The 23,896-nt window shown below is 48.7% G+C and overlaps 2 protein-coding genes across 2 annotated transcripts; one reads left to right on the top strand and one right to left on the bottom strand.

Moving 5' to 3' along the window:
• Positions 1 to 4,257: 4,257 nt before the first annotated feature.
• On the top strand, positions 4,258 to 8,364 carry LOC115276622 (neutrophil gelatinase-associated lipocalin-like). Its single transcript, XM_029920679.1, has 7 exons — positions 4,258 to 4,419; positions 4,932 to 5,065; positions 6,685 to 6,764; positions 6,908 to 7,027; positions 7,226 to 7,327; positions 8,026 to 8,056; positions 8,171 to 8,364. The coding sequence occupies exons 1-6, from the start codon at positions 4,282 to 4,284 to the stop codon at positions 8,043 to 8,045; spliced, it is 594 nt and encodes a 197-aa protein (XP_029776539.1). The 5' UTR covers positions 4,258 to 4,281; the 3' UTR covers positions 8,046 to 8,056; positions 8,171 to 8,364.
• An 11,126-nt stretch (positions 8,365 to 19,490) lies between these two features.
• On the bottom strand, positions 19,491 to 23,597 carry LOC115276620 (neutrophil gelatinase-associated lipocalin-like). The gene is made up of 7 exons (XM_029920678.1): positions 23,436 to 23,597; positions 22,790 to 22,923; positions 21,091 to 21,170; positions 20,828 to 20,947; positions 20,528 to 20,629; positions 19,799 to 19,829; positions 19,491 to 19,684 (listed from the first exon to the last, which is right to left on the bottom strand). The coding sequence occupies exons 1-6, from the start codon at positions 23,571 to 23,573 to the stop codon at positions 19,810 to 19,812; spliced, it is 594 nt and encodes a 197-aa protein (XP_029776538.1). The 5' UTR covers positions 23,574 to 23,597; the 3' UTR covers positions 19,491 to 19,684; positions 19,799 to 19,809.
• Positions 23,598 to 23,896: the final 299 nt, after the last annotated feature.

Here is a 23,896-nt window from a genome sequence, read left to right as displayed (position 1 = left end):
TGAAAACTTTGAGATACACAAAATTAACCATTATTTTAAGTCATCTTTTTCCTAACAGACTGCAACACAGACAACATGAGCTTATTTGATCTTTAGGAAACCTTGGTAGAATAAAAGTTTCATATTTAATGCTGATAACTCTAAATACATGTCTATCTTAGTTAAATCAACAACCTTAAATAAGCTTAAACTGTGAATATGTTCCACTTGCATTCACTTAAAGGACAATTTGTTCCCGTTTGTCACATTTTACCCGGGACAGCAGTGGGGAAATCTGAAGTGGGCGATCCAAGGGGCTGCTCATTGCTCCTTGACCTTGAGGGTGGGAGGATGGTATAGAAGTCAGTTATATTGGTTGCACACAAGGTGATGCAGAAACAGGAGAGGGGGAGAAGCAGGCAGAAGAGGTGAAGTGCCAGAAGGCAGAGAAAGAGGATTCCTGGTTCTAAACCTTGTTAGCTCAGAAAGAGGAGACCATGTTTCTCTCTTTGTTTCATTTCCACCAAAGTGGAAATAGGAAGTCTATGCCAGCCTAGAGAAGACAAGGTACTTCCCCAAAAAACAAAGAGTTTTGGCAGCTGCTTGGGAATATTCTTTAAGTCCTTGTCCTGAGATAGATTAACCACAGTTGGCTCCAATTATAGTTGTTACCTCAGGAAATGAATTAGGGAGATGCCCCCTCATCTATTTGGAGGAGGAACAGAGAGAAAGAGGCAGCATCCCCTTTGTCAGGGATGGCCTGTGTTTCCCCTACCAACTGAGTTCCATCAGAAAGAGGCCTGGTAGGACAACCACTATGTCGGGAGGGAGTTTACTAGCCCAACACATTTGGGCAAACACATTCTGCAACAGGCCCACCCAGGGAAGGTCCCACAGCCAGAGCAGCTAGACCAGGGATGTGGAGGGGATCACATTAAACCAATGAAATGGAAACCTCAAATGGGAGTCTTAAGGTTGGCAGCCACATTAGGTGGCTGTCCTGTGCCCAACACAGACAACTATGTATAAGGACAGGAATAAAGAGAGGGCATCAAGTTTCTGGGTCATTTTGCCTTTCCAGATGAAGACTCCCTTCCAGCCAAAAACCAAACTTTCTCCACAGGCTAGAGGAGCACAGACAGAGCAATGGACAGGAAAGTGTTCCAATAACACAATACTCCTTGAAAAACCCCTGAAATAAGAGTAAAGAAAGCCAAGTTTGCACTGAAGCTCAGAGTCCAGATGAAAAGACTTGACACCCCCACATTAGTCGCCAAAAGATGAGGTTTTAGAGTGGGGAGGAAGGGTGGTTCCAGAGCCAACAGCCAAGAAAGAATACTTAAAGACATCTTTGGTGCAAAAAAAAAGTGAGTTTATTAAAGCACAGGGACAGGACCTGTGGTCAGAAAGAGCTGCATTGGGGTTGTGCAGAGTGACTGGTTATATACTAGGAAGTTTCGGGGGGGGGGTAATATCAAAGGGAGGGAGGCCTCAAGAAGGAATTTGATATGCTAAAGAGGACTCCTAATCTACATGAGGCCTTCCTATTGTCAAGCTAATGTTTTATCTCTAGTTAGGCATTAATATTAGAAAAAGTAGGGGTCTCTAGAGAAATGTTGTACTCTGTACTTGCCTCAATTATTTGTCAGTGGGCTGCAGGGGATCAGGAACTTTAATTTTACCTTCCTTTTACTTCTTGTCTTTCTTCTCCACATCACCTTGGAGGGGAGGGTGTTAATAGGATTCCAGGAGGGGCGCCTGGGTGGCTCAGTCGGTTAAGCCTCCGACTTCGGCTCAGGTCAGATCTCACATTCGTGGGTTCGAGCCCCGCATCAGGCTCTGTGCTGACAGCTAGCTTAGAGCCTGGAGCCTGCTTCCGGTTCTGTGTCTCCTTCTCTCTCTGCTCCTCCCCGTCTCACGCTCTGTCTCTCTCTGTATCAAAAATCAATAAAACATTTAAAAAATAGGATTCCAGGAAATTGAATACATAGACTGGTTGAGATCAGGCTATTGATAACATTGCCTTTTCTTATAATCCACTAAGATATTTGTAAACTGTTGGAGACTCGTGTCCTGCATGACTGGGATCTCTACCAGTTAACCTGTTTGTTTCCTTTCCTTTGTTCTTGGGCAGCCAGAGGAATATCATAAATATCTCTCCTGAGGGTGGTGGGAGGGCATTCTAGCTTGCACTTTGCCCTCAGCTTACCTTATGCCACCTCTTCACTCTTCTCTCGGGGCCCACCACACAAACCCCACACTAGGGGAACTGGTTCCCCTGCAGCAGGTGGAGGAGCCAATGAGGTCTCCCAGAGCCTCCTCTGAGGCCAGTGAACCCGCAGGTCAGCTTCTGGTCAGGCATTCTGTCAGCTCCAGCCCTGATAGTGACATCTAGGAGACACTGTCCTGGGACTGAGACCCATCCCTGACTCCCATGGACAGCCAAACCCCATGAGGAAACTGCTTCCCTGCAGGATAAAGCTGGGATCAGCCATGGCAAGAACACTTCTGGTTGCCCAGGCCTAGGCCCCTGGGCTCCACAGTCCAAGACTATGGCCAGAGATGGCAGATGGTATCAATGATCTCTTAAGGATGAGACTGAGTCCTTGCACTCACTGTGACCAAAGTCCAGAGCAGTAGAGTAGAGAGTCCCCCTTGGGGGCCCAGCCCCTGACCCCTTTTCACACAGTGCAGATGCATGTACGTCATTGACCCCCACCAGGATGGACCGGGACTGTAGCCTCAGAGCTCTGCTGTGTCCAGCTCTCATTGGTGGCTGGCATGCCTAACTTGGGGTTTCTGTCCACTGGGCCCACAGGAGGGGCCAAGTTCCTTAGGGGCCAGCTGAGATCTGGGTCCACCCTGCCAAAGGGGAATGGAGTAGGAAAGGGGCTGACTCAAGGTGGAAATGATGGGGCTTTGAAATGGTGGGGATTTGGGGTTGGCAGCAAATAAAGAATTGAGAAGTCTTTGGTCTACAAAATGTGATTTTATTAGAGCACGGGGCAGGACTCTTTGAAAGAGCTACACTGCGGTTGTGAAGAGTGACTGGCTAATACCACTGGGTTGGGGGAGATAAAGTCATAGGAAGATTCTAATGGGATTTTCATATGCTCGGGGAAGACTCTAACATTACTGGAAGCCTAGCTTTAGTCAAGCTAAGGTTGATTTGCCCTCTAGCCAAGCATTACCATGCAGACAGTAGCCAATACCTGGAGAAGTGTGATACTCCATATTTGCCTTAAGTATGTATCTCTGGGCTGCAGGTCATAATGGAATTTCATACCATCTGCCATTTCCTTCTTGCCTTTGTTCCTCATATCACTATGGGGCAGTAGGGTGATATTGGGATCCAGGAAACTGAGTATAGGTTTCTGGAGATTAGGTTATTGATAAAATTCCCTTTTTCTCCTAATGTACTGGGACATAGGGAAACTGATAGAACCTCAAATCCTGCAGATCTGTGATCTCTATCAGTTAACAATTTGTTTTCATTTCTTTCCTTTATTCATGGACAGCTTGGAGAGACTGAGGAGTGTCAAATAGATCCCACCTGGAGGCATAGAAATGTGAGCTTGTGTTTTATCTGTAGCTTGCCTTATGCTCCCTCATTAGGAATACTCCTCAATAGGTGTTTGAGGGTAGTGGGAGGGGAAGGGTGTCTCACCCTGTGCCAGGGCCTGGTGTGGGATCCTGGGAGGTCAGGATCTGGGCTCCACGAGCAGCACAGGGTACACTCTGTCCTTCCCTGCCAGGAATGTCCTCTTTCGGCTCCTCCCCTTTCCCTGTACCTTTGGAGAACCACAAAACAGCATGGGCTCTGTTGGAGTGACACATTCTCTGCTTTCATCAGGTGCAGGAAGGGAGACTCACCTCACTTACCCCTCCCTGCACTTGGGCTCCAGCAGAGAGGCTCCTGGAGGTCAGAGATGACAGCTGGTCCAGATCTGAGACCCCTGTCCTCGCACTGTGCTAACCAGGGGGAAGAAAGTGTGGAGGGAGTCACTGTCCCTGCAGAGATGTGGAGATATGGGGAATGCATCCTCCAGCCCCCTGGACCTTTCTGCTCCTCATCTTGTGTAATCCTGACCTGGGGGAAGGACAGAGAGCTTGCCATGATCCTCAGCATGAGTTGCTGGCAATTGCTTCATACTTCCAGGATTTGGCAAAAAATAACTCGCTCCACCCTGGGATGAGCCATTGGCCACAGAGACTATAAATAGCATCACCCAGAAGTCTTCTCACTCATTCCCTCTTTCAGAAAATATCTGGAGCAGTGCCTGCTTTCTCAGCCCTGTAGTCATGGCCCTAGGTCTCCTGTGGCTGGGCCTTGCCCTGCTGGAGGCCCTGCAGACCCAGGCCTGGGTCTCTACCCTAAACCTGATCCCAGCCCCACCTCTGCTCAGGGTCCCTCTGCAGCCTGACTTCCAGAATGACCAGGTAAGCGATCTGGAGGGGCAGCTGCAGGGAAGCCCCGGGATGAGTGTGAACAGAGGAGAGGAGAGGCAGAATGCGATTTAGCTCATTCTGCTCTTGTGTCCCCTGATGGAAGGCACACCCATATCCCCATCCACACCCAACCTCGCTGACAAGAGTGTCAGAAGTAGAATTTCTCTGGTCCACACTCTCTTCCATAATCGCTGCAGTCCCTGCAAATTGGAAACACCTTCAGGCCCTCTACATGATGAGGAAACTGAGGCTCAGGGATGCCAGCTGGCCACTTGCCAAGGGTCACCCTGTCCCTGACACACTCAGGGCTTCTGCCTGTCCTGAAGGGCTCCAGTTCCTGCCATGTTCATCAGCCCAGCCTGTGCGGCCAGTCTGGATTCCTACGGGCCCATTAGACGGGCTTCTGATTCAGGGCCAGGCTACTTAGAGGTGCATGTAGGGATGAAGCAGGAGAGCCCCCGGGGGCTGCTCCTGGCTCTGCCTATCATCGGCCTCCACTGCAGTTCCAGGGGAAATGGTACGTCATAGGATTGGCAGGAAATAAATTTAACAAAGAATACCTTCAGTTTACAATGTATGCCACCGTCTATGAGTTGAACGAAGACAACAGCTACGATGTCACCTCTATCCTGGCCTGGTGAGTGCCACCTCCTCTTAGGGAAGTATGGGGGGGGGGCCTAGAGGGCTGCCCTAGGGGTCCAAGAGGCAAATGGACATCATAGCCAAGGGTGACCAAAGCTGAAAGATGGTTATTCATCTTGCCACTGAGTCCTGGATCCCTGTGTTTATTCCTTATTTCATTCACTAGATCAGCATTTCTTGGTCACATCAGCACAGACACAATACTGTACTGAAAATGGACACAGACACTCTTCCAAAGAGAACAGGTGGGGTCCTAGGATGGGAGGAGGATCACTGGATCCAGCCTGGCATCCCACCTACGACATTCTCAAGGGCTTCCAGGGAAATGGTCTGTGGGCTGGGCCTTGAGGAAGCAACCTGTGTCAGGAGGCCTAGAACCTTCGTGGAAGGTCTGGTGGACTGAGTCAGAGATAGCCACTTCTTCAAGAAACAGCAAGCCATCGCATGGCTGCCCTGAGCAGGAGCTGGTGGGAGGTCTGGAGGAGAGCAGGGGCCACAGGGGCAGGGGCCTCAGGTACTGGTGAGGAGCGGGTCTGGCTGCAGCTGGGAGAGGAATGATGGTGTGCAGCCCAGGAGGCTGATCAGTCATAGGTGGGAGATGACCAGAGCGGGGGCAGATTCAGACCTAGAGAGAGGAGCCAAGTATTACCCAGCTCCTCTGGGTTTCTGGCTCTGGCACTTAAGGATGGGGTTCTTACATCTGTCATGGAAGGAGCAGAAGAAGGACAGGTGTGGGAAGATTGGCTCTGGGGTGTCAGGGGACCAGATGGGACACAGGTGGGAGATCAGGGTTGGCCCAACAGCCAAGGGAGTCTTTGCCTCCCTGCGGAGCCTCCATAGTGATTCCCCCAGGAAAGGCTATACCAGGAGCTCAAAAGATAAGAATAGGGGAGAGGGCACCCGGGTGGTTCAGTTGGTTAAGCATCCGACTTTGTCTCAGGTCATGATCTCATGGTTTGTCAGTTTGAGCCCCTTGTCGGGCTTTATTCTGACAGCTCAAATCCTGGAGCCTGCTTTGGATTCTGTGTTTCCCTGTCTCTCTATCCCTACCCCACTTGTCTCTTCTCTCTCTCTCTAAAAAATTAGTGAAAACATTAAAACTTAAAAAAATAGGAGACAGGGGCACCTGGGTGGCTCAGTTGGTTGAACACCTGGCTTTGGCTCAGGTCATGATTTCACAGTTTGTGGGTTCGAGCCCCACATCAGGCTCTGTGCTGACAGCTAGCTCAGAGCCTGGAGCCTGCTTCAGATTCTGTGTCTCCCTCCCTGTCTGACCCTCCCCTGCTCATGCTGTCTCTCTCTCTCTCTCTCTCTCAAAAATAAATAAAGCATTAAATTTTTTTTAAAATAAAAAAAAATAGGGGACAAATGCTTTGGTGTGAGGAACAGTATGAAGGGAAGGCCACCAAGGGGAAACAGCCCCAAAGAAGGAAGGACAGTAGGTGCTGAGCAGAGAGTCTGAGCAGATCAGGTAACTCAGGGCAGAGTAGGCCGAGACAGGTGGGGCTGGGTTCAGTGAGGAAAAGCCAAGTCCATCTCAGGGGTGGGGGCGAGCCTTTGGCTGTGGCACAGTGAGCCGTCACCCTCCTCCTCACCCATCTCTTGCTTCCACAGGAACCAGACCTGTGATCACTGGCTCAGAACTTTCATCCCAAGTTCTCAGCCAGGCCAATTCACCCTGGGATACATTGAGCGTGAGTCCTGGGTGGTGGTGTGGGTCTCCAGGAGCATGGATCTCCCTGCCGCTCCACACAGACGCCTCCTGGCGGGTTGGGGAGGAAGCATGGCTTCTTCTACCCCGCCAGGACGGCCTGATTCCTTAGTGTCCACCATGTAGGTTACATTGGAACCCAGAGCTACACGGTACGAGTGGTGACAACAGACTACAACCAGGTCGCCACGGTGTTCTTCAAGAAAGTTTACAACAACCAGGAGTACTTCAAGATCACCCTCTATGGTGGGTCTTATGCCCTCTGGGACCCAGCTCTTTTTCATGATGGGGAAGAAGAGGCCCAACTCACCCAGTCCCCAAGGTCCCCTTCACTGCGACCCCTAGGGGGGCAGGAGAGAGATCTTTCTCTAGAAACCCTCATGAGGAAGGGGTCTGAGGTCTTGTTCATGCTTGACAACCATTAACCAGCCATCTTGGCCACAGGGAGAACCAAGGAGCTGACTCCTGAGCTGAAGGAGAACTTCATCAGCTTTGCCAAATCCCTGAACCTCACCGACGAGCACATCATTTTCCCTATCCCCATCGGTAATCACCAGCTGGGGAGAGGAGAAGGGCACATGGGGACTGTCCAGGCCTGGTGTTGCCTCACTAGGGTAGGGGGCAGAGGAGGGACACAGGCCCCTGCTGCAGTTATGGAGCCCTAGGAGCCACTTTGGGTTCAGGAAGACCCTGCTGCACCCAGGGTTCTGGACCGAAGTGTTCCTCCTTCACAAGAGCTCAGTCCTACTCACAGGAGCATTGCTCACCTAGGGGCACATTTCCCCAGTCTTCTTGCCTGGCCACCTTCCCCTCCATCCAGGCCTGTTTCTCCTAAGCCACCTCCCCCTATGCCCTGGGGCTGGCTCACCACTGACTTGGGAGACGCCCTTGTCTTCAGGCCGCCTGGCCTGGGCAAGTGCCTCCCAGAAGCTGAGGGGCTGTCAGGATTCATCAGGTAAACAGGCAGAGCAGAAGGCTTGGTGCCCAAGCAGAAGCATGGCCAGGCCTCACCTGCCTCCTGTGGAGACTTGCTGTCACCCAGATCTGCTTGTCCTCAGGCCTGTCGCTCAGTCCCCTGCCCATCATCCATCCCTCTGCTGTACCAAGCCTAAAGGGAACCTCCAGAGCTTCTGTGGCTGGGCCAGCCTAGGATCTAGGGCAGCCCAGGGGCAGAGCAGGGGCCCTGGAGGTCAGGGATCCCTCACACACACTCCTGTCCATGCTAACCACTCTGTCCCCCACAGATCAGTGCATCGATGAGTGATCAAGAGTGCGGTAAGTATGGCTGGAGACAGAGAGGAAGCTGAAGGAGCCAGGGTGCAGCTGGGAGGGGGTCCCAGGTCTGTCTTTGTCCCAACTGCCCTCTTTGTTCCCCTGACTCCTTCTCAGGTGCCCTCGGACTCTCTCCACCCCATCCGCTTCACGTTGACCTCTGCCCAGGGCACCGCCCAACTGTCCCCACCAGACTGGACACCAGTGAGAGAGCCAGGAGACCCTTCTCACTGGACGGCCTATGAGCTCACTGTTCCCCAGGCTGCCCTGTGGACAGAAACCCTTCTTGCTTGCCAAATAAACACATGTTCCTGGACCGCTGTGTGTTCCTTGGTCTCTTCTGAGAGAGAAGAGAACAAAGGGTAGGGTCCACTTAGCATCACTCAGAGGAAATGTGGTCCCGGGAAGAAATGGAGGCCACAGAAGCAGAGTCCAGCTCTGACCCAACACTTCTAGCTCCCGCCTCCATGGCCAGCCCCAGACCAGCAGCAGACATCGCTTGCCCCTGCCCTTGCCACCTAGCACACTGATGGGCCACATCTCACACCCATATTCAGCCACCCACAGCAGGTCTGATGGCAGAGGTCCTGCAGGGGCCAGGCAGCTGGAGAGGGTTGGGGGGCCGAGGTGCTGTCACCCCCACTTCGCCAGTGATTAAGTTTTAGACTGAAGGGGGAGGGGTGTCCAGAGCTAAGGGCCAAGAATGATTTCTTGAAGACATCTTTGGTGCAAAAAGGTGATCTTATTAAAGCACGGGGACAGCACCCAGGGGCAGGAAGCACTGCACTGGGGTTGAGACGGGTAACTGCTTATACATCCTAGGCTGGGAGAGGGTCAGGGATAAAGTAAGTCTTTAAGGTATTTCAGAAGCAAGGTTTCCAGGACCTTGAGGGGTTGGTGTTGCTAAGGAAATACCACTTATTACCGTTGAAAAAAATCTCAATCATGAGACCCTTCAGATATATATCATGGGGCCATAAGCTTGGAGTATTGTCGTAGACTCTGGGTCTAAACTGCTCTCTTGTCTAGCAAGAGAGTGGGATGCAGGATTAAAAAATAGGAGAGAGGGGCGCCTGGGTGGCTTAGTCGGTTGAGCGTCAGGCTTTGACTCAGGTCATGACCTCACGGTTGGTAGGTTCGAGCCCCGTGTCGGGCTCTGTGCTGACAGCTCAGAGCCTGGAGCCTGCTTCAGATTCTGTATCTCCCTCTCTCTCTGACCCTCCCCTGCTTGCGCGCTCTCTCTCTGTCTCTCAGAAAAAAAAAATTAAAAAATTAGGAGAGAAATGGCTAATGTCCAAGAAAATACAAGAGCCCTGGATAAGGGTCTTTGCCCCATATTTATTAAGATCAGAAGATTTACAAACGTGATGTGTGTGCACCCAAAGACAGAGAAATTGAACATCAACTATGGGCATGAGGGAAAGGGGGGAGGTTTGAAGATACAGTGTGTGGGGTTTGGGTCAATATAAAACAAAATCCTGGCCCCCGGCCGATGGGCAGATGGCTGTTACCAGCAGAAAGGAGGCGCATTTATCTAGCTAGCCTGGAGATCAGTTAGGGCAAAAACACTTCAAGGTTAACAAGGGACCTTTTCTTTTGTAAATTAGCACCATACTGAGCAGAATCCCCTGAAGCTGCACAGCAACAGAATGCAGTGGTCTGTATCCCTAGTTACCTGCTTACCTAATTTGGTCCTTCCTTCATGTGAAATCAGCTTTCTGCTATAGGACAAAAGTGGGGGGCCCTTTTGCCCTGCATGCCTAATCTTGCTTACCTCATATACCTTTGTATCAGAAGCCTTTGTGCCTGTTCTTTTTTGGGGGCCTTTCCCATCCCTCTCTATGTTGGGAGTTCAGCACCCCCATATTCTTGGGGTGCCTTTGCACCGTCCTAGTCTTGAGGTGCCAATCATGTTTACCCAAACTCGAGTGTGAGCATACTATGGCTTTTTATTTCTTTATGACTTGTTGACCCATCGGTGTAAGCCAGGGGGATCTCTAAGCCTATCCCCCATAGAGTATGACTGCCAGCGTGCACATTAGGGGAGTTGAGAGAAAGGAACTAGACTCACAGGATCCTGGAGGTGAGTATAATGTTAAGCTAAGGCTCTTTTTGCCCCTGGCAAAGTGTCACCATAGAAGCAACTGAGATCCTAGAGGGAGGTCACTCTGCTGGTTTCAAGAACTTGTCACTGGGCTGCAGGCAGTTTGGGGATTTAATTTTTTCATTTGGTTTAGTTTCCTAAATCACCATGGCAAGCACTTAAATGCCTTTTTTTTGGTTCTTGGGTGGCCAGGAGTGTGTGAGGATTATATCACATATTCCACCTGGGTGGGGGGGGGGTGCCAGCCTGTTTTGCTTTCAGCCTGCCCCACACTCCCTCATCATATCCCCCCCTGAAAATTTTTGACACCTAAATCTTTAAGGTTGTTGGAGAAAGAAGGTCTCATCCTCGGCAGCTTTTTCCTGCTGAGTAGGAGCACGGAGTTGTGCCTGCCTATGGGTCAATGTTGGTCCATCAGGGAACATATAGGACAGTTAAAGAGAGGCAGCAAATTCAAGGTTGACAACGTGTATGAACCTCCATGAATAAAAAGGATCAACTCTTGGCTTGACATTGTTGCAGTGATGGAGTCCTGGCACCAGGCAGAGAGACGTGGGAGAAAACAGCAAAACATAAGTAGAATAGCAAGAAAGATGAGCTCAAATGAAAAGTCCTTTGGTAGCTCACAAACATCCTCCAGTCCAAGAGTTTAACCCATCGCTAAGGAAAGAGAAATTGTTTAATGCGCCAACTAGAGCATTCTCGTCAGTTAGAAATCGAGAAGTATTTTTGTTGTAGTGTGGAATGTGTACACAGCATTTTGTTCTCTGAGAGCATAAGTTCCACCTTGTGCAGCAGTTAAAACATCTAATGCCATTCTGTTTTGTAGAAATGTTTTATTAGAGCACTTGAATTTTTTTAGTATTTAGTAATATAATGGTATTCTGAGAGTCATTTGAGGCCTTCACCATGTAACAGTTAGTGTATAGTCATATAGATTGTTTTGTTGATTAAGCAAGCAGGTAATTAATAAGAGATACTTTTATAGAAACAAGACAAACACAGGTTAATGGTTAGAACAGATTATAAACCCAGTGTCTCCCAGTGCTTTCAGTGAGATTTTTTAGTCATTGGACTTGAAGCACCCTCGGATGCTTGTGGGAACAGGTGGCAGGAATCTGATTGGTCTTTCTGGTTTGTAATTCAAATATCGGTGGTGATCCTTTTGAACGGCCCATTGTTAGAATTAACTGTTAGAAGAAACAGGGAAAGGAGGATGAAAAAGAAAGGTCCAACCATCCTAAGAGAAGTTGGAGGTCTTCCACAGGTTCACGGGAATACGAAGGCCTGCTGGGAGCTGCGCCGGCCTTGCTGGATGACACGGTCACAGTAAGGAAATGGCAGACGTGCACGGCTCCTGCCACGAGAGGCAGAAACTGGCATCTCCTTCTGCTACTACTGCTCATGTGAAATTAAGCCTGTTGCTATTGATTAGGCCTCACAATGTTCCAAGTCAGACCGATATTCCCCACACAGATACCTCATGGGAAGAAGCATATTCCCACCTCTATAGAGAGGAAGTTAAACAAAACACTGCAGATGTTGTCGAAAGGCTCACCTAAGGGGTTAAAGAACACAAGAATAATATTTACTTTGGCCCAGAGAAAAGGAGCCTAACTTAGGAAATAGAAACAAACAAGAGCCAGGAATAAGTTACTGCACATACATATGCTAATTGGTGCCCATTGTGAGGATGGGTAAGAGTAGTTACAACTTAAACTCATATGCAAAGGCCGGCTTGTCTAGGGCGCCTATGGCGCTTACACCTTCAACATCAAAGAACAAGGTTGACAAAAGGTTTATTTACTAACCAATGCAAATACATTCTTCCTCTTGTGAGCCAGACCGAATGCCCCCTAGCCTTGTTTATGCTTGAATCTTAGCGTTATTGTTATAAACAAGTGTGTTTGCTCTCTGCTTCTCACTGAAAACATCCTGCTTTCTTCTTAGTGGTAAGATTTACTACCGGTTCAAACAAATGTGTATGTTATCTGCTTTTCAGTGAGAATATCCTGTTATCCTATGATGTGTAAGTTACCTCATTGTAATTAGTGTAGTTCTGCAAAAATGCCTCTGTAAAACCTGTTTCTGCACCCTTTTCAAAGCATCTTATCACTGAGAATTATTTGTAAAAATTCCACTTTTTGATGTCATGTTAACACTTAAATCTATAAATAAAGGCCCAAGAGAGAGATGCCAGACTGGTGACCAACCAGGAAAGAAAGAAACTTTGGGCCCTCTCGCCTCCAATTTTCCGCTGACGCCATCCCCTCCTTCAAGGGACCCTGGACCAGCTGGAGCTGGACTCCGGCAAAGGCACATTAGTTTGCTCATTGAATTCCTGTGAAGGGGGTCCAGGTTTTATTTTAGATATAAGAGCCCATGAAGGTTTTCCTTCTAACTTTATTGCACTGGGAGTGTTATGGAATCTGGTCTGGATCACCCAGTGGAAGGATCAAGCAGTACTCAGAGATCTTGGGAGGACGTTTATTTCATACTGATGGGCTCAAAGGAGATCATTCTCCAGAGGTCTGAGCCCTGAGCATTAGCAGAGGAAGTAATTTATAGTCTGTTACTTCCGTATTCCTCATTAATCGGGGACAAGTGTTTTCTTATTAGTCCTGTCGGCCATCTTATAACAGATTTTCTTTATCAGGAGTACCTACTCTGACCCAGTAGGGCCCCTTTCATTTTGGGGCCTTTAAATAAACCAGGTGTTTTTGATTTAATGGGGAGGATTTCTAGTCACTGTCAGAAAGGGTTTAGGAAATATATGTTTTCCATATTCATTTAGAGATTTAGGAAATGTATATACATTTGAGCAGTTCCAGCCTTTACCCAAGCAATAGCTCCTAAGGTTTACCATTGTTTAACAGGGCTTTTAACTTAACATTCCGAATAGAAAGGCCTCCTTGGTCAAAAAGACTTTCTTTGCAATTTAAATGCTGGGAAGTTTCTCAAACCTTAGACAGTTATTGAGCACACCAGAAATAGGATTCGGATCATTACAAATCTTACAAGTTTAAATTATGTATTTAACCAAGATGGCAATAAGAGATTCCAAAGGCAAACATGTAGGGTTATATAGTTGTCATCAAAACTTAGCTCCTTTAACAGTGAGAAGTTTTAACTAAGTGATCAAAGGTCTGATAAAGATGGAACCTAAAGCTATGGTTTTCCTGGCAAAGGAGAAAACAATCCTTTTTATATTATTATTTTTTAATCAAGAGCCGAACAATCCAAAAAACCTTTGTGTTTTGAACAGAGAGAAAAGCAGAATTCCAACCTTATACCAGTGTACTTTTAAAAATCCATTCAGGGCAACCTCGTCTATCAACTGCACATAAAATTCCTTTCCAAAGATTTCCCTTCACAAACCTTCTACAACTTTCCTTTGCATTCAGATTTTGTCCCAAGGTATTTTTGCCACACCAGTCTCATTTAGAAAAATATTATACTTTTACCTGGAACAAAAAATAGATTTCCATTCCTTCTCTCTTTTTTTACACATTCCTACTGTTGTACATATACAGTTGCTTTCTTTATTTCCATTAGTCTTAACTATGTTTAGCAGAATTTTGACACCTTAATCTCTAGCTGTGACTAAAAGGTAACCATTCGTAAACTGTTACACCAGAATTTTTTAGATGGCAAATCCATGAATCAGTTAAGCACAATGTATTTTTCCCAATAAACCCAAATCTTCTTAGTTTTTCTGCAATAAGAAGCCGAAACTCAAACCTACATTCAGTAATGTATGCTTTAGCATTGCATTCTATTTGGAAAACACCTAGATATCCAATGAATTCTATCCCATTTATTGAAGTTCAGATTCCCAAAGACTTTGAGAGCTATCTTAACAATTATCCATGAAAACTTTGAGATACACAAAATTAACCATTATTTTAAGTCATCTTTTTGCTAACAAATTGCAGCAGAGATAACATGAGCTTATTTGACCTTTAGGAAACCTTGGTAGAATAAAAGTTTCATATTTAGTGCTGATAACTTTAAATACATGTCAATCTTAGTTAAATCAAACTTAAATAAGCTTAAATACCAAATATGTTCCACCTGCGTTCACTTAAGGAACAATCAGTTTGTTCCCCATTGTCACTTTTTTCTTAACCCGGGACAGCTGTTTGGGAATCTGAAGTGGGCGATCCAAGGGGGTGCTCATTGCTCCTTTACATTGAGGGGGGGAGGGGGGGAGTAGCCAGTTATTTAGGTTGCATGGAAATTGATTTAGAAACAGGAGGAAGGGAGGAGAAGGCAGAAGAGCCAAGTGCCAGGAGGCACAGAAAGAGGATTCCCGGTTCTAAACCCTGTCAGGTCAGAAAAAGGAGACCCTATGTTTGTTTGTGTGTTTCATTTCCACCAACATGAAAATAGGGAGCCTCTGTCAGGCAAGAGAAGACAAGGGATTTCCCTGAAACGAAGGGAGTTTGGCAGCTGCTTGGGACTATTCTTTAAAGGTTTTGTCCTGAGGTAGACTAACCACAGTTGACTCCAGTAGTAGCCATTAACTCAGGAAATGAATGAGGGAGAGGCCCCCACATCTATTAGGAGGAGGAACAGAGAGAGTCAGCATCCCCTTTATTAGGGATGGCCCGTGTTTTCTCCAGCAACTGAGTTCCATCAGGAGGAGGCATGTTCAGGCATCCGCTATGCCAGGAGGGAGTTTACTAGCCAAATACATTTGGGCAAACACATTCTGCAACAGATCTTTTGGTCCAGATCTGGACTTAGAGCTGTGATGGCCTGGACCTAGGGGGCCTCTGTACATTGATTCTGTTTCCTGCAGAAGACAACTAACTGATAGATCCTACTAAGGCCATGCAGTATTACAGGACATCAGTCTTTTCCTAAATTTTGCGATCCAAATTGTTTCCTGTGGGTTGAAAAGGCATCTTAAGGGAGAATCCTTGGGGACTGAGGAGAAGATCCCATGTTTCTCCTTGGGAGAGAAAAGTAGAGAAGGTACATTATCACAAAAATTCCCCCCCAACTCCCCGGTGGCGTCACCCATGCAGGATATATTAGAAGTTCCTTAGGTGTCAATGTGACTCGAGGCACACCTCAAACCAAATCTCTGTGATCACTAACCAGCCATTAATGGCTTCTGTAGGAGGGATACTGGCATACCCCTGCTTTCCCATTGTATCTTAGGCTACAAAAGGCGCCAGCAGATGGTGCAGGAGTCTGTCCAGCTCTGGCTGGTCCAGCATCCCCTGAAGGAGGCAACGGCGACGGCAGAAAATTGGCAGAATATTGGAGCCTTGGCAGAATATTGGAGCCGAGAGAGCCCAAAGTTTTTCTTTCCTGGTTGGTCACCAGTCTGGCATCTCTCTCTTGGGCCTTTATTTATAGATTTAAGTGTTAACATGACATCAAAAAGTGGAATTTTTACAAATAATTCTCAGTGATAAGATGCTTTGAAAAGGGTGCAGAAACAGGTTTTACAGAGGCATTTTTGCAGAACTACACTAATTACAATGAGGTAACTTACACATCATAGGATAACAGGATATTCTCACTGAAAAGCAGATAACATACACATTTGTTTGAACCGGTAGTAAATCTTACCACTAAGAAGAAAGCAGGATGTTTTCAGTGAGAAGCAGAGAGCAAACACACTTGTTTATAACAATAACGCTAAGATTCAAGCATAAACAAGGCTAGGGGGCATTCGGTCTGGCTCACAAGAGGAAGAATGTATTTGCATTGGTTAGTAAATAAACCTTTTGTCAACCTTGTTCTTTGATGTTGAAGGTGTAAGCGCCATAGGCGCCCTAGACAAGCCGGCCTTTGCATATGAGTTTAAGTTGTAACTACTCTTACCCATCCTCACAATGGGCACCAATTAGCATATGTATGTGCAGTAACTTATTCCTGGCTCTTGTTTGTTTCTATTTCCTAAGTTAGGCTCCTTTTCTCTGGGCCAAAGTAAATATTATTCTTGTGTTCTTTAACCCCTTAGGTGAGCCTTTCGACAACATCTGCAGTGTTTTGTTTAACTTCCTCTCTATAGAGGTGGGAATATGCTTCTTCCCATGAGGTATCTGTGTGGGGAATATCGGTCTGACTTGGAACATTGTGAGGCCTAATCAATAGCAACAGGCTTAATTTCACATGAGCAGTAGTAGCAGAAGGAGATGCCAGTTTCTGCCTCTCGTGGCAGGAGCCGTGCACGTCTGCCATTTCCTTACTGTGACCGTGTCATCCAGCAAGGCCGGCGCAGCTCCCAGCAGGCCTTCGTATTCCCGTGAACCTGTGGAAGACCTCCAACTTCTCTTAGGATGGTTGGACCTTTCTTTTTCATCCTCCTTTCCCTGTTTCTTCTAACAGTTAATTCTAACAATGGGCCGTTCAAAAGGATCACCACCGATATTTGAATTACAAACCAGAAAGACCAATCAGATTCCTGCCACCTGTTCCCACAAGCATCCGAGGGTGCTTCAAGTCCAATGACTAAAAAATCTCACTGAAAGCACTGGGAGACACTGGGTTTATAATCTGTTCTAACCATTAACCTGTGTTTGTCTTGTTTCTATAAAAGTATCTCTTATTAATTACCTGCTTGCTTAATCAACAAAACAATCTATATGACTATACACTAACTGTTACATGGTGAAGGCCTCAAATGACTCTCAGAATACCATTATATTACTAAATACTAAAAAAATTCAAGTGCTCTAATAAAACATTTCTACAAAACAGAATGGCATTAGATGTTTTAACTGCTGCACAAGGTGGAACTTATGCTCTCAGAGAACAAAATGCTGTGTACACATTCCACACTACAACAAAAATACTTCTCGATTTCTAACTGACGAGAATGCTCTAGTTGGCGCATTAAACAATTTCTCTTTCCTTAGCGATGGGTTAAACTCTTGGACTGGAGGATGTTTGTGAGCTACCAAAGGACTTTTCATTTGAGCTCATCTTTCTTGCTATTCTACTTATGTTTTGCTGTTTTCTCCCACGTCTCTCTGCCTGGTGCCAGGACTCCATCACTGCAACAATGTCAAGCCAAGAGTTGATCCTTTTTATTCATGGAGGTTCATACACGTTGTCAACCTTGAATTTGCTGCCTCTCTTTAACTGTCCTATATGTTCCCTGATGGACCAACATTGACCCATAGGCAGGCACAACTCCGTGCTCCTACTCAGCAGGAAAAAGCTGCCGAGGATGAGACCTTCTTTCTCCAACAACCTTAAAGATTTAGGTGTCAAAAATTTTCAGGGGGGGATATGATGAGGGAGTGTGGGGCAGGCTGAAAGCAAAACAGGCTGGCACCCCCCCCCCACCCAGGTGGAATATGTGATATAATCCTCACACACTCCTGGCCACCCAAGAACCAAAAAAAAGGCATTTAAGTGCTTGCCATGGTGATTTAGGAAACTAAACCAAATGAAAAAATTAAATCCCCAAACTGCCTGCAGCCCAGTGACAAGTTCTTGAAACCAGCAGAGTGACCTCCCTCTAGGATCTCAGTTGCTTCTATGGTGACACTTTGCCAGGGGCAAAAAGAGCCTTAGCTTAACATTATACTCACCTCCAGGATCCTGTGAGTCTAGTTCCTTTCTCTCAACTCCCCTAATGTGCACGCTGGCAGTCATACTCTATGGGGGATAGGCTTAGAGATCCCCCTGGCTTACACCGATGGGTCAACAAGTCATAAAGAAATAAAAAGCCATAGTATGCTCACACTCGAGTTTGGGTAAACATGATTGGCACCTCAAGACTAGGACGGTGCAAAGGCACCCCAAGAATATGGGGGTGCTGAACTCCCAACATAGAGAGGGATGGGAAAGGCCCCCAAAAAAGAACAGGCACAAAGGCTTCTGATACAAAGGTATATGAGGTAAGCAAGATTAGGCATGCAGGGCAAAAGGGCCCCCCACTTTTGTCCTATAGCAGAAAGCTGATTTCACATGAAGGAAGGACCAAATTAGGTAAGCAGGTAACTAGGGATACAGACCACTGCATTCTGTTGCTGTGCAGCTTCAGGGGATTCTGCTCAGTATGGTGCTAATTTACAAAAGAAAAGGTCCCTTGTTAACCTTGAAGTGTTTTTGCCCTAACTGATCTCCAGGCTAGCTAGATAAATGCGCCTCCTTTCTGCTGGTAACAGCCATCTGCCCATCGGCCGGGGGCCAGGATTTTGTTTTATATTGACCCAAACCCCACACACTGTATCTTCAAACCTCCCCCCTTTCCCTCATGCCCATAGTTGATGTTCAATTTCTCTGTCTTTGGGTGCACACACATCACGTTTGTAAATCTTCTGATCTTAATAAATATGGGGCAAAGACCCTTATCCAGGGCTCTTGTATTTTCTTGGACATTAGCCATTTCTCTCCTAATTTTTTAATTTTTTTTCTTTCTGAGAGACAGAGAGAGAGCGCGCAAGCAGGGGAGGGTCAGAGAGAGAGGGAGATACAGAATCTGAAGCAGGCTCCAGGCTCTGAGCTGTCAGCACAGAGCCCGACACGGGGCTCGAACCTACCAACCGTGAGGTCATGACCTGAGTCAAAGCCTGACGCTCAACCGACTAAGCCACCCAGGCGCCCCTCTCTCCTATTTTTTAATCCTGCATCCCACTCTCTTGCTAGACAAGAGAGCAGTTTAGACCCAGAGTCTACGACAATACTCCAAGCTTATGGCCCCATGATATATATCTGAAGGGTCTCATGATTGAGATTTTTTTCAACGGTAATAAGTGGTATTTCCTTAGCAACACCAACCCCTCAAGGTCCTGGAAACCTTGCTTCTGAAATACCTTAAAGACTTACTTTATCCCTGACCCTCTCCCAGCCTAGGATGTATAAGCAGTTACCCGTCTCAACCCCAGTGCAGTGCTTCCTGCCCCTGGGTGCTGTCCCCGTGCTTTAATAAGATCACCTTTTTGCACCAAAGATGTCTTCAAGAAATCATTCTTGGCCCTTAGCTCTGGACACCCCTCCCCCTTCAGTCTAAAACTTAATCACTGGCGAAGTGGGGGTGACAGCACCTCGGCCCCCCAACCCTCTCCAGCTGCCTGGCCCCTGCAGGACCTCTGCCATCAGACCTGCTGTGGGTGGCTGAATATGGGTGTGAGATGTGGCCCATCAGTGTGCTAGGTGGCAAGGGCAGGGGCAAGCGATGTCTGCTGCTGGTCTGGGGCTGGCCATGGAGGCGGGAGCTAGAAGTGTTGGGTCAGAGCTGGACTCTGCTTCTGTGGCCTCCATTTCTTCCCGGGACCACATTTCCTCTGAGTGATGCTAAGTGGACCCTACCCTTTGTTCTCTTCTCTCTCAGAAGAGACCAAGGAACACACAGCGGTCCAGGAACATGTGTTTATTTGGCAAGCAAGAAGGGTTTCTGTCCACAGGGCAGCCTGGGGAACAGTGAGCTCATAGGCCGTCCAGTGAGAAGGGTCTCCTGGCTCTCTCACTGGTGTCCAGTCTGGTGGGGACAGTTGGGCGGTGCCCTGGGCAGAGGTCAACGTGAAGCGGATGGGGTGGAGAGAGTCCGAGGGCACCTGAGAAGGAGTCAGGGGAACAAAGAGGGCAGTTGGGACAAAGACAGACCTGGGACCCCCTCCCAGCTGCACCCTGGCTCCTTCAGCTTCCTCTCTGTCTCCAGCCATACTTACCGCACTCTTGATCACTCATCGATGCACTGATCTGTGGGGGACAGAGTGGTTAGCATGGACAGGAGTGTGTGTGAGGGATCCCTGACCTCCAGGGCCCCTGCTCTGCCCCTGGGCTGCCCTAGATCCTAGGCTGGCCCAGCCACAGAAGCTCTGGAGGTTCCCTTTAGGCTTGGTACAGCAGAGGGATGGATGATGGGCAGGGGACTGAGCGACAGGCCTGAGGACAAGCAGATCTGGGTGAGAGCAAGTCTCCACAGGAGGCAGGTGAGGCCTGGCCATGCTTCTGCTTGGGCACCAAGCCTTCTGCTCTGCCTGTTTACCTGATGAATCCTGACAGCCCCTCAGCTTCTGGGAGGCACTTGCCCAGGCCAGGCGGCCTGAAGACAAGGGCGTCTCCCAAGTCAGTGGTGAGCCAGCCCCAGGGCATAGGGGGAGGTGGCTTAGGAGAAACAGGCCTGGATGGAGGGGAAGGTGGCCAGGCAAGAAGACTGGGGAAATGTGCCCCTAGGTGAGCAATGCTCCTGTGAGTAGGACTGAGCTCTTGTGAAGGAGGAACACTTCGGTCCAGAACCCTGGGTGCAGCAGGGTCTTCCTGAACCCCAAGTGGCTCCTAGGGCTCCATAACTGCAGCAGGGGCCTGTATCCCTCCTCTGCCCCCTACCCTAGTGAGGCAACACCAGGCCTGGACAGTCCCCATGTGCCCTTCTCCTCTCCCCAGCTGGTGATTACCGATGGGGATAGGGAAAATGATGTGCTCGTCGGTGAGGTTCAGGGATTTGGCAAAGCTGATGAAGTTCTCCTTCAGCTCAGGAGTCAGCTCCTTGGTTCTCCCTGTGGCCAAGATGGCTGGTTAATGGTTGTCAAGCATGAACAAGACCTCAGACCCCTTCCTCATGAGGGTTTCTAGAGAAAGATCTCTCTCCTGCCCCCCTAGGGGTCGCAGTGAAGGGGACCTTGGGGACTGGGTGAGTTGGGCCTCTTCTTCCCCATCATGAAAAAGAGCTGGGTCCCAGAGGGCATAAGACCCACCATAGAGGGTGATCTTGAAGTACTCCTGGTTGTTGTAAACTTTCTTGAAGAACACCGTGGCGACCTGGTTGTAGTCTGTTGTCACCACTCGTACCGTGTAGCTCTGGGTTCCAATGTAACCTACATGGTGGACACTAAGGAATCAGGCCGTCCTGGCGGGGTAGAAGAAGCCATGCTTCCTCCCCAACCCGCCAGGAGGCGTCTGTGTGGAGCGGCAGGGAGATCCATGCTCCTGGAGACCCACACCACCACCCAGGACTCACGCTCAATGTATCCCAGGGTGAATTGGCCTGGCTGAGAACTTGGGATGAAAGTTCTGAGCCAGTGATCACAGGTCTGGTTCCTGTGGAAGCAAGAGATGGGTGAGGAGGAGGGTGACGGCTCACTGTGCCACAGCCAAAGGCTCGCCCCCACCCCTGAGATGGACTTGGCTTTTCCTCACTGAACCCAGCCCCACCTGTCTCGGCCTACTCTGCCCTGAGTTACCTGATCTGCTCAGACTCTCTGCTCAGCACCTACTGTCCTTCCTTCTTTGGGGCTGTTTCCCCTTGGTGGCCTTCCCTTCATACTGTTCCTCACACCAAAGCATTTGTCCCCTATTTTTTTTTATTTTAAAAAAAATTTAATGCTTTATTTATTTTTGAGAGAGAGAGAGAGAGAGAGACAGCATGAGCAGGGGAGGGTCAGACAGGGAGGGAGACACAGAATCTGAAGCAGGCTCCAGGCTCTGAGCTAGCTGTCAGCACAGAGCCTGATGTGGGGCTCGAACCCACAAACTGTGAAATCATGACCTGAGCCAAAGCCAGGTGTTCAACCAACTGAGCCACCCAGGTGCCCCTGTCTCCTATTTTTTTAAGTTTTAATGTTTTCACTAATTTTTTAGAGAGAGAGAGAAGAGACAAGTGGGGTAGGGATAGAGAGACAGGGAAACACAGAATCCAAAGCAGGCTCCAGGATTTGAGCTGTCAGAATAAAGCCCGACAAGGGGCTCAAACTGACAAACCATGAGATCATGACCTGAGACAAAGTCGGATGCTTAACCAACTGAACCACCCGGGTGCCCTCTCCCCTATTCTTATCTTTTGAGCTCCTGGTATAGCCTTTCCTGGGGGAATCACTATGGAGGCTCCGCAGGGAGGCAAAGACTCCCTTGGCTGTTGGGCCAACCCTGATCTCCCACCTGTGTCCCATCTGGTCCCCTGACACCCCAGAGCCAATCTTCCCACACCTGTCCTTCTTCTGCTCCTTCCATGACAGATGTAAGAACCCCATCCTTAAGTGCCAGAGCCAGAAACCCAGAGGAGCTGGGTAATACTTGGCTCCTCTCTCTAGGTCTGAATCTGCCCCCGCTCTGGTCATCTCCCACCTATGACTGATCAGCCTCCTGGGCTGCACACCATCATTCCTCTCCCAGCTGCAGCCAGACCCGCTCCTCACCAGTACCTGAGGCCCCTGCCCCTGTGGCCCCTGCTCTCCTCCAGACCTCCCACCAGCTCCTGCTCAGGGCAGCCATGCGATGGCTTGCTGTTTCTTGAAGAAGTGGCTATCTCTGACTCAGTCCACCAGACCTTCCACGAAGGTTCTAGGCCTCCTGACACAGGTTGCTTCCTCAAGGCCCAGCCCACAGACCATTTCCCTGGAAGCCCTTGAGAATGTCGTAGGTGGGATGCCAGGCTGGATCCAGTGATCCTCCTCCCATCCTAGGACCCCACCTGTTCTCTTTGGAAGAGTGTCTGTGTCCATTTTCAGTACAGTATTGTGTCTGTGCTGATGTGACCAAGAAATGCTGATCTAGTGAATGAAATAAGGAATAAACACAGGGATCCAGGACTCAGTGGCAAGATGAATAACCATCTTTCAGCTTTGGTCACCCTTGGCTATGATGTCCATTTGCCTCTTGGACCCCTAGGGCAGCCCTCTAGGCCCCCCCCCCATACTTCCCTAAGAGGAGGTGGCACTCACCAGGCCAGGATAGAGGTGACATCGTAGCTGTTGTCTTCGTTCAACTCATAGACGGTGGCATACATTGTAAACTGAAGGTATTCTTTGTTAAATTTATTTCCTGCCAATCCTATGACGTACCATTTCCCCTGGAACTGCAGTGGAGGCCGATGATAGGCAGAGCCAGGAGCAGCCCCCGGGGGCTCTCCTGCTTCATCCCTACATGCACCTCTAAGTAGCCTGGCCCTGAATCAGAAGCCCGTCTAATGGGCCCGTAGGAATCCAGACTGGCCGCACAGGCTGGGCTGATGAACATGGCAGGAACTGGAGCCCTTCAGGACAGGCAGAAGCCCTGAGTGTGTCAGGGACAGGGTGACCCTTGGCAAGTGGCCAGCTGGCATCCCTGAGCCTCAGTTTCCTCATCATGTAGAGGGCCTGAAGGTGTTTCCAATTTGCAGGGACTGCAGCGATTATGGAAGAGAGTGTGGACCAGAGAAATTCTACTTCTGACACTCTTGTCAGCGAGGTTGGGTGTGGATGGGGATATGGGTGTGCCTTCCATCAGGGGACACAAGAGCAGAATGAGCTAAATCGCATTCTGCCTCTCCTCTCCTCTGTTCACACTCATCCCGGGGCTTCCCTGCAGCTGCCCCTCCAGATCGCTTACCTGGTCATTCTGGAAGTCAGGCTGCAGAGGGACCCTGAGCAGAGGTGGGGCTGGGATCAGGTTTAGGGTAGAGACCCAGGCCTGGGTCTGCAGGGCCTCCAGCAGGGCAAGGCCCAGCCACAGGAGACCTAGGGCCATGACTACAGGGCTGAGAAAGCAGGCACTGCTCCAGATATTTTCTGAAAGAGGGAATGAGTGAGAAGACTTCTGGGTGATGCTATTTATAGTCTCTGTGGCCAATGGCTCATCCCAGGGTGGAGCGAGTTATTTTTTGCCAAATCCTGGAAGTATGAAGCAATTGCCAGCAACTCATGCTGAGGATCATGGCAAGCTCTCTGTCCTTCCCCCAGGTCAGGATTACACAAGATGAGGAGCAGAAAGGTCCAGGGGGCTGGAGGATGCATTCCCCATATCTCCACATCTCTGCAGGGACAGTGACTCCCTCCACACTTTCTTCCCCC

The sequence above is a fragment of the Suricata suricatta genome, chromosome 13 (genome assembly GCF_006229205.1).
Source record: "Suricata suricatta isolate VVHF042 chromosome 13, meerkat_22Aug2017_6uvM2_HiC, whole genome shotgun sequence".
Taxonomy (NCBI): domain Eukaryota; kingdom Metazoa; phylum Chordata; class Mammalia; order Carnivora; family Herpestidae; genus Suricata; species Suricata suricatta.
The sequence above is the reverse complement of the archived record's forward strand: the minus strand, read 5'-3'. Positions and strand labels throughout refer to the sequence as shown.